At 33.2% G+C, this 14,243-nt stretch overlaps 1 protein-coding gene across 3 annotated transcripts in view; it reads left to right on the forward strand.

Annotated features, from left to right (window-relative positions):
- Nucleotides 1-12,241, forward strand: part of LOC128155595 (large neutral amino acids transporter small subunit 1-like) — a 110,278-nt gene extending 98,037 nt beyond the window's left edge. For all 3 annotated transcript variants that reach the window (XM_052817378.1, XM_052817377.1, XM_052817376.1), the window contains exons 10-11: nucleotides 5,827-6,001; nucleotides 6,172-12,241. In XM_052817378.1, coding sequence (XP_052673338.1) covers nucleotides 5,827-6,001; nucleotides 6,172-6,248 — 252 coding nt within the window. In that variant the 3' untranslated portion in view covers nucleotides 6,249-12,241. The remainder of the gene's footprint in view (nucleotides 1-5,826; nucleotides 6,002-6,171) is intronic.
- The last annotated feature ends 2,002 nt before the right edge of the window (nucleotides 12,242-14,243 follow it).

Consider the following 14,243-nt stretch of genomic DNA (forward strand, 5'->3'; position numbering starts at 1 on the left):
CTTACCTCCTTTAATTTAATAGGAAGCTAAATTCATCATGATCCCAGCTGCATCTGAATTTCATGATATCAGGTTATTGTTGATACCTCCTACTACATTACCCGCAACGTTATATTTTACAAGATAAACGATAGGATAGGATTCACGCACGATAGGATAGCATTAACGCACGATAGAACAGTATACATGCATGATAGGATAGGATTAATGCACGATAGAACAGTATACACGCACGATAAGATAGGATTGATACACGATAGAAAAGAATAAACGATGTTCATGATAAATGTAAAATCGCTTTAAACGATTTACACAAATAATCTTGTTAATGGCGGAATTTGAGAAAGGACACGTACAAATAAAGATTTACGTGGAAATTCTATTTAGTAACAATTGCCGAGTTGTTAATCATTGCTGCATTATATATAGAATGTATAAAAATGACCAGTTAATTATTTTCACTAAAATTATGAGCTTAAATAATCAATAAATCTTCTGAATTGTTATCATTGTTTTCAATATCGAACACCCTAGCCGATCGCCTCGAATATTTCAGCCCGAGATCAAATTACACGGAAAATAGCGGGTTCAAATATAAAAATCAAACTTTTGTATAAGTAGATATAAAATCTGTCATAAATACATTTCTTTCTGTGTAAGAAAATGATGCATTAAAAACGAATTATATTACATACAAGTTAAATAAATATTTCACATTCTGCATACGATTTGCTAACATTGTTTTCATTACCACACACCCTAGCCGATTGTCGAGAACATTTCAGCCCAAATTCAACTATCACACAGAAAAAAACGGGTTCAACTCTGGTTTTAATTGAATATAAGTTATATCATAAATACTTTTATTTCTGTAAAACATGTTGCATAAAACACACATTATATTGCATAAAAGTTAATGTTTACGCAAGTATACACTCGCATATGATTTAATATATTCGATATACAGGTAAATATGATACCTTGTTCCTAAGAACTTCGATAGTTTACATTAAGTTTTCATTTTTAATGCTTACAGATATGATTTACATGCAATATTGGTTAATTTTGATCTAACAAATTAAGAAATTAGTATCATAATAGAATGCTGGAAAGGATTTTCATTCTTGTTCAATAAATTTTCGTATACGGCGCACTGAGCGAATTGCAGCTTTGAAATTAATATATTAATTTACTTGCTTATGAAAAGGCACGAAAAACGATTAACACGATAGGATAAACAGAAAAACTGTTAAAATTGAACGATAAACCTGATAGGATTAACGCGCGATAGGATAGCATTAACGCACGATAGAACAGTATACATGCACGATACGATAGGATTAACGCATGTTAGAACAGTATACACGCACGATACGATAGGATTGATACACGATACGATAGGATAGGATTGTATAAAATAAAGTTGCGGGTACTGTATGACTGGATGCTCGTAAACTATTTCTCCAAAGGTTAATACCATGATAGCTTCACCAGCACAGTCTAGTTTTCTTCCATCAGCGACAACATACATCGTACTAACAGGCTTTAGCTGAGGTTTATCTAAGATGCTTCTGAAGGTTTCTCCATTGCTCGATTGTTCGCTTTGCTCCTGTATCTATCTTCCATTCAACAGGTTTCCCCTCAAGCATTCCCCGTACCTTCATACTATGCATTCCTTTGGTTTTGTTGTGTCCTAAACTCTGTTGAATCTCAGTGTGAGCTTTGTCACTGACAATATCTTCCTTAACATTATTACTCCGACCTTCCTTAAGTTTTCTCTATTTCCGTCTCCTTTTTCTATTATGGTCTTCCAGACTTTTCTTTTTTTAGGCCAATTATAGTTGACTGATGGTTGGCCTTTGGCATCAGTTATATCTAGTTTAAATCTTTCTTTTCAGTCCTCTTTTCAACACAATTATTTTGGTCTCAAGACCTGGGCCTTAAGGTTGAAACTTTCCTCTTTCGCTATGGTACCTTGGGCTGTAAGTGGGTCCCCTTCTCCTTGATCCAGCATGTTGAAAGGCACTTGGGTTTATCCAGTTTGTATTGATATTGTTGTACATGTCACCCGTGCTTGGATGTTTGGCAGTATCCGCAGCTGCTCTATTACTCCTCTTTTCCCTATCATCAACCTCGAACACAGGTCTGTAACCTGGTTTATTCTCTTTATACAGTTCCTTTTCTCCTATTCTTAAACATTTTTGCATAGCGCTAAGAATTGCCTCTTGAAAAGTCCTAGGTCTGGTCCATTTTACTGCAAGTCGGAATTCCTCAGATTGTCCACACTTATCTAAGAATGACTTAAGGTCAAGATCTAGTAAATGAAAGGTGCCTACAGGTTCATAAAATTTAAGATATAAATTCTTTCAATGATGCTTCATAACAATAGCTTTGTTTGATAGGGTGTACCAGGGCTAAAATATTTGGTAAACACAATGAAAAATCATGTTTTAAACTGTTAATTTCAATGAAATATGAAGGAATTGAGGAACAAATTTCAGAGTTTTGTCAATTTTTGACTAATAAAATATATCTAGAATGTCTACAGTCTCTCCATAAAAGGAATCAAACAAGCTCTTGGCCTCTTCTTTAAAATGATGTCAAATTGAATATAGGTATTGGGATTACTTTTCCCATGATTTAATATAGAATGACAAGAAATTGTTTAATTTTCTACATAACTCCTTTAAAGTAAAGTACGGGAAAAAGATTCTTTAAATCAATTATGACGTCATATTAGTTCTAGCGTCAAAAATACACTCTGGAATCATTTACTAGATCTTGACCTTAATAGCATCAACAATATCTGGGTTTCCGCAATAGGCCCTTCGGTATATATCTTTGATAGCCTGTCCAAAGTCTCGCAATGACTCACCAGGTAGTCTCCTCTTAAGTTTGGCATCTGCAAGGTATCTCTCTTTCATGGCAGAATATCCAAACCTTTGATTCAGTTTTTCCTTCAGTTGCTCATAATCTTTCTTTACAGCAATCCATATGCGTAACTCCACTCTTCCCTCGCAAAGTACTAAGCAATGCAACGCTCTGTGTGTGGGCTTTCTTGGGTTGCCATGAGTTTAACTCTGCAATATTTAAAGTATTGCAGGATATCATCCCACAAATCATAATGTGCCCCTGAGAATGTTGGTTGTTATTGGAGTATTCATGGGTGTTTCGTCAGCCATGGGGAATTCAAAATTATACCCTATTCTGCGAGGAGTCTGATTACCCAAGTTTAAGGATTGGTGCCTCCACATTGCCAAGAGAGTTTAGGTTCCTGATAGGTACCAATAGGGACATTAGGTGCACTACAACCATTGAGGTATAAAAGAATTTCCCCCTTTATTGTTTGTATTTAGCAGACTTGGTCCTCCATACTTCCAGACAACTCTGATTTCAATAACAAATAACATTGCACTTGCTACGGATACCAGAGAAGTTAGTGCATTTTCTTGGGATTTCTGCACAATCTTATTCTCTGGGAAGTAGATCCAGGTCATGACTATCGGAGAGCAACCTATCAAGGCAAAGAGTACCCAAATAAGTAGGATTCTCTTTAGACTTGGCTTTTGAATGTATGTGTGTTAAACAGAAAGGCCCTGCGAGTTTTGCCCGAGCTCCTGAAAATTAGGACTTTCTGCCGTTACTAGACTTGTAGGCTGCCAACTTGTTCTACACTCACTCTCGGTATTGAGCTCTATCCCAGAGTCATTCAAATGATATGGTCTGTCAAAATACTGTCCCACCTTCTTAAGTGTTATTCTCCTTCTTATGATGGGTGTCTCCATTCTGTTTCAAACTCTGTCGTCTTGTTCTCTATAACACGAAGAATAATTTCTTGGAATCCCACCGCTGCCACCAATTGCAACATTTTTCTCTTAAGGCTCAATGCTAAGGGATCTCCTTGTTCCAGTGTCACACAATTTTGTCGGTTCTGTGCTGTATTTTGAGAACCAGTAGATCTTAATAAATCTATTGAAGACGAACACAAGTTTCTTTCGAATCAGAACAAGTTGTAAATATACATCATATGGCAATTCGTCCTGCTCTCTCTCTCTCTCTCTTATTCCTGGCTCTCTTCCTTCTGGTTCTCCTTTCACATTCTCTCTCTCCCCTTCTATACGTTGCCCAGACACCTAACGATGTTAGGGCATTACGGCAGCAGTCTTCGGTACCAACGCCTGCTACACCATTAGGGCACTAGGGCAGTAGGCTGCAGTATCAGGGCCTGCTGCACTATCTGGGCACTATAATTAGGGAACCATAATTAGAGCACAAATATTAGGGCTCCCATTGATAGGGCTCAAATATAAAGCAAATTTCCTAGAACAATAATTATTTATGAAACAAGAATATTTAAAACAAAAACGCTACAGTTAATATAAAGATGAGAAAGGTTCTGATTATGCTTATAAGGCTGTGAGTTGTGGTATGGATCTCAGCCTTAGGGCATGAATATTGGCACAACTGGTGTCAGCCTACTGTTTAAACAATTGTATTGATACTGCCGATTACGTAGTTTAAGATTGAATTTGACCATAAATATTTCTTATTTATACTTTCCATTAACAACTCTTTACTAATAAAATAATAAAATTATAAACATTCCCCGGACTTACTGCAATAATTCGTTCCATTTAAATTTGGTTTCAATTTTACTGTGAAATGTTATCTAGTGATCTATGGATACCCGTTATTATTATGTACACTAGTGTTAACAAATGAGTGAAGACGATAATAAAGATGAACAAGGAATTCAACAAGGTAATTTCCAAACGCACAACCAACTATAGATGATTAAAACCAAGATTTTTAATGCTTTTTTGACAATTTTCCGACCTCAAGCCTTAGACAAGTCGATCTGGATGATAAGTCTGCTCTACTATAGAGAAAAAAAATAGTGTCTAATCGTCAGAAAAATACAGTACACTTATAACGAAGTAAAATCATCCATCCCTGGCACTTCGTTTTAAGCCTGTTTTACTGTATCTAGAATGCCTACAGTCTGTCCAAACACAGAATTAAACAAACTCTTGACCGCCTCTTTAAAGTAATGTCAAATTTAATATAGGTATCGAAATTACTTTTCCCATGATTTGATATAGAATGTCAAAAAATTGTTTCTTTTATACAAAATTCCTTTTGAGCCGTAAAGTACTGGAACAAGATTCATCTGATTCAAATTAGTTGTGGTGTCAAATCAGTTAGAGGTGTCCAAGTAGCGTAGTTGACAATGCACTTGTTTCTCATCACTGCGACCCGAGTTTGATCCCCTTAATAGACGGTGGTTGTATTTGATAGGGTATGGCGGTCACCCGCTTGGACACATGGGTTCTCTCAGGGTAGTCTGGCTTCATCCCACACCAATGACCCCCTCACGCTAACATTTGTGTGAACGAGAGATATCAATATAAGATGTATAACTTGTTTATCAATTGTTGTAAAATAGATAAAGTTCAGTGGTTTTTTTTGTTTTGTTTTTTTTTAAATCAGCTATGATGTCATAATGATTCTAGCACTGAAAGACACTCAGGAATCATTTACTTAGATCTTGACTTAAAAGGAGCTTTGAATTTAGATTTAATTAACAATTCTAAAATGTTTGGGTCTTTAATTTATAAATGTCACATCATCTTATGATTTTCAAGTTGCCTTTAGAAGAAAAATTTACAAGACCCTTTTAAAATGAACTTTTTGGGGTTATAGTCCTAATAGGACAGCTCTGATTTCATTTGCTGATTGATGTATTGCAGATGTACATTTTATAGCTGACAATTTTTTGTTGGATGCCTTGAATGTCTATGTGAACATGTTACTGTTATATTTTAGGTACACATTGCTCTTCCTATCTCGCTGTTTTTGATCAGTTTAGGAATTGTAATCTTGACATTCTATCAAAAACCAAAGGAGAGCTTTATGGCACTTGGCTTGGTTGCTATCGGACTTTTCCTGTATTTTATTGGAACTTGGAAACAAAAACCAAAAGAAATAACAGATAAGATAAGTGAGTATATATGTGTGTGTCAAATTGTATTTATGTTCAGTATCTCTTTGGAGAATCAAAGAAATCAGTTTTATTCTAGGTATATTTAATATTATTCGATCAATAGTTACATGTACAGAAAACAGTTTTGCTGAAATTTTAAAGGATATTTTGTCACGTCTTTTTTTCAGACTCCTTCAACATTTTAATACAGAAGCTTCTGATTGTAATACCCCCAGATAATGCTGATGAGGTGGATTGGGAATAATATCATAACCAGAAAGAAATATACATCAATTCTACAAAATGAAATTAGAATAACTATTTTGTTGGTGGAAAGATTTCTCAGTAAATAAAACATTCTTTATTTCTTTTGTGTGTGTGCGTGTGTGTGTGTTGTGTTCTATGTTTTATTTTAAGGATTTGTTTTTATAAGAATTGTCACTGCTTTAGTTGCTAATTTTCATTATCTTACTTGTTTATATTACATGTATTTGTAATTGTTTCATTTAACAATTGGATTTTAAGACTTTAAGCACAGAAATTAAAAATGTTGCTGTTATAGGGAACTACCACCCCCACTCCCTTTTGCCAAAAAAAAAAAAAATCCTCAACCACCTGTTGTCCGGCATCTGTGTTCTTTTCACATTTTTGAATTCATATCTAGGGGAACCCCTCAAGGGGAAAGATAATTCCCAGGAGTGAACCAATGAATAAGGTATGCATAATGAATTTCATGCATATTATTCCTTATCTATTTTAGATTCTAAATATTGTTAAAATGATTGTCACTAGTAGTAAATCAAATACCCTTAGAGAAAAGAACTGGCTTTTTTCCATTGAACTTTCATTGATTTTCCAGTTTTCATTGAAATACCATTGATTGTGCATTTATTTTTCTTGTGTCTTCATCTGACCAGTTTTATACCTACCAGTTAAAAAGCAGTTTTCAGAATACTGCATTTTCAATCGCCTGCAACTCTCAAAGCTCAGTGAAACACCAGTTTTCCAATTCACTTAAACTTCAATATTACTGCACCCTATTTTGAGGCAAAGTTACAATATAAATGTGCAAGATTCAAACATTTTCCCAACAAATGGTTGTAGCTAGCTGTTATGTGATTAAAAGGCATTGTCCTGTTCTTGTATGCATAATTTACATAAAAAACAACATGCATAATCTTATATTTAAAGTTTTTATATCTCTTGGCAACAGTGTTAGTCAGTTTCGGGTAGAACAAATGTACAAGATGGCTGCACATCCCCCTTAACTGAAAAAAACCCATTCAATTTGAGAAAATACAACTTGGAACATAAAAATGAATGCTGATGATTCTCCCAATATAGATAACCTTTAGAGAACTTAGAATATGATTTTTCTATTATGAGATTTCATATTTTGTATTATGCATAGTTAAATCTAGAAATATGAGAAAAATTTTACAAGTTTTACAATATCTAAAAAGAGCTGTTGTTTAGATGTGAAAACATAATCATGCTCCTTTGAACGCTGGTATTTCATTCAACAGAATGCGTTTCATTAAACGCAAGGTTTGTCGAAAAAATGACAGCCGATTCACTTTAGAGAATATTCAATGGCCCTCCAAGAGAGGCTGATGTTTTCTGACCAATATCTTGAGATCAACTGTTTTGCTTGTCTTCAAACTACATGCCTATGCATGACTATCGAAGCAATTACATGCGTATTCAAAATATTTTCATTACCGGTACTGTACAAAATATACTCTATCAACTGAAAGTGAATGCATTTATATTGTCAATTTTCAAGAGGATTAACTAACTACTCTATAATCTAAAGCTCATTCGAAAATTTTCAAATATGATTCTGCTGTCTTTGCAGTTTTATTTGTCATGTCCGATTTGTGTATATTTTGGATAATTATTCCAAATACGGTACATCTTTGAAAGATATGATGTGGCACCAATGTGTGATCATTTTTCTAGTAATACATGTAAAAACGTATTTTATTAATTTGTAAAAATCTTTTAGTTTGAATCGAAAGTATTGATATTTCATGATATATAATTCAGTGCGATAGTCATTGTTATAACTTATTTTATGCTGGTTTCAACAGATTTGTCCCATTACAGACAAGTGAGAGAAAATGCAATCTAATTGTACCATTTTCCTTTAGTTTATTTGACACTTATAGATTTTGAAAAATGACAGAATTTTCCGCCCCCTGATTTCATGGATAATATATTAATCCAATGTAATGTACTGATGTATGTTTTACAATAATTTTTTTTGTTTACGAATCATTAAAAATAGTAATTTTCTGAATATTTCAAAGCTGGAATCTTTAGGCATGAATAATTTAAAAGTAAAACTAGAACTTAAATGATAAACGTGTTGCAAATTGATAAAACGAGTGTGGAAAAAATTAAAATGATACTTAATATCGTGTTCATTACAAGATAATTCAACAGCTTTGTGAACATTTTACCAAGGTAAATGATCTCATTTTTCTCAAGTTGTCATACTAGTATATGTTCTCCAAATTAAGGTTGTATGGTGCCACTTGAAACGTGCATAATACAAGTATCTGTAGCATTAAGCATATAAATTGGCGATCTTTTATTGCGAATAAAAATTGTATCGACACAAAGAAATCCGAATCTCCTTCAGTGCACTGACGAAATTTTGTTTCCATGATGTAAGGAATTGTCTTTTTTGGTTCTAGGTAACCTCATAGTTGACTTTTATTGTAATATTTTTTAAATAACAAATAATAAACTGTATTGTAAACTAGGAAATCTTGTGTTACGTGTAATTGTTAGCGCATTTTAACGTAACATAACAGAATTGAATTGTAAAAACACCAAGTACAGCTTAAGGTTTTTAGCTCACCTGAGCGAAAAGCTCAAGTGAGCTTTTCTGATCACCCGTTGTCTGTCAGTCCGTCCGTCTGTAAACTTTTTACATTTTGAACTTCTCTAAAACCCCATGGCTAAATTCAACAAAATTTGGCATAAAGCATCCTTATATGAAGGTGAATATTAATTGCTAAAATAATACGCCAGACTGTATTTAAAGCGGAGAAAACCTCGAGACTTTACTAAAAAAAAATGCAAGTTCTCGAGAACTACTGAGTTAATCTTAACATAATTTAGCATAAATCATCCTTATGGAAAGGAAACTATAAATTGCAAAAATCAAGAGCTAATTATGTTCCAAATTTGAGCTATAATTACGAAAATACTAATAAAGCGTTCGTTATTCCATATTGCGTAGACTGGCAATTTTGTACGATAGAGACAGCACCGTATCTCGGAAACGAGGTTCTTTGATTGAAGCAGCCATTTTGGACGTATGTTGTCAATTTTACGAAGATCAATATGGTTGTTGTGTAAGTGTTCACGTGCGAATATTATCTATGAAACATGGAGGATTTATTGGTGACGATTATGAATTCAATTGAGGTTAAATATTTCAACGCGTTGTCATTTTCACTTGGAGCCGTGATTTAGCCACTGGAGTCGGCGACTTTAACAATTTGTTGTAAATAATTGAGAAACAGGCAAAATTCTACCAGTGAGCTTCGCGAGCATAGCAATAGGATGGCAACGAATTTTTTTTTGTAGATTTTCTTTATTTCGCTATACAACCGACATTAAACACCATATCATGTTAAAACGCATGAGAAAAGAACCAATTGAATGTTAACTAGTCCAGTGAGTTTGACGTCACACGAAATTGTTAATGGCCGCTGTTTAAGATCGAGATTAGCAGAAATGGAAATAAAATGACTGAGGGATAATTTTAGGGAAATAAATGCAAGGAATTGATAAAATAACACCAAGGAGTTGATGTCTGGTGTTTAATGTCAGTTGAATAGCGAAATAAAGAAAATCTAGAAAACTCGTTGCCATCCTGTCACTTCGCTCGCTACGCTCGCGATGTTCACTGGTAGGATTTTACCTGTTTCTCATTTATTTACAACAAATTAATAAAATCGCAGACTCCTGTGATATAGCTTGTTTTGATTTTCGTTTCATTTTGCTGGGGGACGATAGCCTGTATTCAGTATTCTGGTATTTGGAATTTTTACGCAAGAAATCAAACATGGAACATACTTCGTAAATAGGCAGTTGATTGTTTACCTGCGAAAATGATCAAATCAGACGCATTAACAACGTCATTCAATTGGTAATTCGGTATGATCTCTGAGCAATCGTTGGGTCGCAATGGTGATTAATTCAATGAGTTTCGATAAAATGCCTAGCACTTTCTCGAGTCTATTCATTTTAAAAAGACATTATTTTCGTTGAGGGAGATAAGTAGGTACATGTATGATGTGTATGATTTTTAAATTAAATTGTGCTCTTTCTGATTAAGCGCATTTTCCCCTCTGTTTATATTGTTTATTAGTTTTTGAGTGTCAACAAGGACCGAACAAGAGGGCGAGTTGGTTGAAATAATCGATTTTTGATTGGTAACTTAACCGGAATTTCCTCCGAAAAAAGAATTTGAAATAGCCATGTATTAGAAGTTCATAATCATGTAAAATAACTCTTAAGGCAATAAAACGATGTTTATGTAATTGAAAAGACGTTTTCACAGCCTCAGTTAAACCCTGTTGTGATTAATCAACCGCGACTGTCTTATCTTTACTGACTTTATCAATAGAGGTTATAAATACGGGTGATGCTAACACATACCGTGCATTGAAAATTACAACCGATATTTATTACATTTCGTGTTGATATTACAATTAGTTAGTAATATATGATGAGTTAATAACTCTGCCAAATTAATGCTAAACCGTTTGTTTACAGTTTCCTGTCATTTGATGAATTGTATAAAATCTGCAACAATTTTGGTAGTTTTCAAACGAGTAAATAAAAACAACGTCTTTTAAACTGTTCTTACACAATTATAATTATGAAGATATTTGCATTATCATTATGTTTAAGAAAATATTGCAGCAGAAAATCACCTTGGTTTGTAGCCATTTGTTGTTTTTGAGGAAAATGAAAATAATTGATGGGCCTTTGCACAAAAGTGATACTTGTATGCCTGAAAATGCATTGAATATATATATATATATATATATATATATATATATATATATATATATATATATATATATAGCTTAATTTTAACATATCACGTGAAAACATTTTCCAGTCGAATGTTTTCATCGATCAAGTGAGTAAGGTTATAAAACGTCATACAAGTTTACACCAGGTAAACATTAATCTAAGGGAAGACCAATTAAGTTTTTTACTGTAGCCTTAGCGACTTCTGCCACAGAATGCAAACACTGCATACTGGCTTCCAGACTATCTGGCGATCCTCTGTCTGTCAATCTTTGTTAACTTTCGCATATGAGATAAGAGCTGGCTATGAAATGAAATGTTTCTCTTTGGCATATTCATAGAGCTTGGCATCTTAAATAAACACACAAAAAATATTCACTTAGATGTGGAAAATAAAAATTACACCAATTTAATTTCGATTTTTTTCTCATAAATACCAATACACCACACAAAAAATATTGCAGATAAATGGTAACAACCTTTTCCAGTATTTTCAGCATTTAAACAAGATCCTTGTTGGCATCCTTTAATTGTGTAGATTCATCATTATGATTACACACGATAAGGTAGGCCCACAGTGGATGCTGATTTTCAAACTGATAAACGTTTTAGAAAATGTATGAAATTTTTTATCTTTAAAGAGCTAAATAAATACTGTTCACATATGCAAAAAGATTGCTGAAAATAATATACCGGTGTTATATATATAATTTATATATTGCACTATATTTTCACCCCCACCCCTTTATAAAATATTGAGTTTTACATCAGAAAGTTATGGTACTTAACTTTGCTAAATTATATTAAATTTTACTGTTGTTATTTATTTAAATTGTTCTAAGTCAGAGTAGTTCGCTATTGTTGCTCATGTGAGCGATGTGGCCCATGGGTCTCTTGTTTTTTGAATTCAAAATAGATATTCAACAGATATTACAAGTAAATGTGACCTTTCTTATACCAGGTGTTACATTGAAACCATTAAAATAGAATATTAAAGTTTGTTATCGATATTGATAACAATATCGAATTTGATGCAAGAACAAAGTTAATCAGTTAATCCGTTTGTTCTGAACATATGACAATTTCAATTGTTTATGTCATTAGCCATTTTCAGTGCTTTATTTTATGTAGTTTAATTTGATTTTGTTGTATTGTATTCTTATATGATAACTATATAATAAATTTTGTGTGCTTGTGTGTGTTTTGTTATATTATTTGAAATGTTCAATGATTATTTAATATACATTTTCATTGGTTAAGTTAGATTTTGTTCTTTTAGATTAGAACTCTTATGTATACACAAATCCTTTTCTTACAAAAGATATATCCCTTGACCGCCATCTTTGGGGGAAACCCATAGATTTCTCACAGTAGCCTTTGTTGTTTAGAGGTTTGTAACTTGGTGGCATAATGACATTAAAAATCAATCCCGTTGTGTATTTTGGAGCAACCCACTCATCGAAAATAAATCAAATTCAAAGATTTTTTATTATAGGACGCCCAAATGGATTTTTTGCATTAAGAAGGAGAAAATTGAATTTTTCCCTTTTGACGGTTAGGTTAATCCCGAAAAGGGGAACAACTTTTACAAAGTGTGGATTGAACTCTCTTCAGTAAAACGTGTTCAGGTATTAACTTACAATTTATGGATCACCGTTTTCATTCATATCTCGAGAAATATTAGATGTGGATGTAGTTAATGCAGATAAACATTATTTGTTTGAGTGCTTATCTCATTTTCATCGCAGGGTCCAGGTCATTAATTCCCAGAGATAATTTACAATAACGATGAAGAAGAAAAAATCAATTTGATCTAGATTTCCTGGGAAAAAATGTGCTTTATTCAATTTCTTTTGCCTTGGCTCATATATTGATTAGAATTGAACTGAATTCAATTTTTATGGCACCTGAGTCACTCAGGTGACCTAATGCAATTGGTCTTCGTCCGTCTTTGTGCATTGACAATTTTACATTTTTAACTTCTTCTTGAAAACTACAAGGCCAATTGTTACCATTTTTTAGTATGAAGCATATCTATGGTAAGAAGAATCTAAATTGTGAAATTCATGGCTTTACCACCCTCGGGGCGGGGCCAAATATGCAAAAAAAAAAAAAGCCAAATTTTCAAAAATCTTCTTCACTACTCGCACACATGTGAGGAAAAACTAAAGGAAAGCTAAAAATCTCATGGGTTATCTTTTCAATGTCTTAATATCGAGCAAAACTAGGTTAAAACCTTTAACTATTATTTAATAACTCCGACTAGACCTTGCATAATGTTTTTCTTCAAAGTGCGTTAATATCAACCATATCAACGCACTTTGAAATAAAAATCGTTGACTTGGTCCCAAATTTAACGCACTTTCAAAATTTGTTTCAAAATGCGTAATTTTTAAAGTGCGTTGTAACAATGCAGTATAAAAGCAAAAAAGTTTTTATCAGAAATACTTAAGAAAATGAAAATAGATGCAGACGAAGATGATGACAATAACAATGAAACTGATACTGACTCTTCTAGCGATTTAGAATATTTGGTATATATCCTTGTAGACGTTATTGAGAAATTAAAAAAACATGGCGACTCGGAAAATAGAAGAAGTGGTGCACACTCGTAAAAGGCGATAAATTTACATCAGACAATATATGTTGCTTACTATTTTTGGATTTAGTGACATGAATTGGTCAACCTTGCAATGATTTCCAAAATGAGATATTTCAAATCGGCATCCAAAACATTCTGGGAGATTGGTTATAGGCTTTTCGGAGGAAATTTTTTAAGATCCATGACCAGGCCAAGAAACCAGGGACAAATCATTGAAACTAAAGTAGGACTTCCTAGCGCGATTACCTTTCCCGCGCAAATGCTTACATCCTTAATAATTATGAATCCATATGAATATGAGAATATATAAATTTCTGCATTATTTAAACCAACAATAAAATCAAAGGCCGGAACGGCAACAAAGGCGTCGAGGTGACATAGTCTTTCATATAGAGATCATTGATTTTGTTTTGATTGATTTCTGTACTAATAGTTGTATATCAAATATGATATTAGTATGAAAAAGTATATGAATTATGTTTTGTACTGCTTTAAAAAAAATCAGTATATTTCCTTATAAAATAAGTAGTGATGCATTTGTAATACAATAACTTGTCATGGTTACAAAAATTAAAGAAATTCCAATGTTCAAAAATA

The sequence above is a fragment of the Crassostrea angulata genome, chromosome 7 (assembly GCF_025612915.1).
Source record: "Crassostrea angulata isolate pt1a10 chromosome 7, ASM2561291v2, whole genome shotgun sequence".
Taxonomy (NCBI): Eukaryota; Metazoa; Mollusca; class Bivalvia; order Ostreida; family Ostreidae; genus Magallana; species Magallana angulata.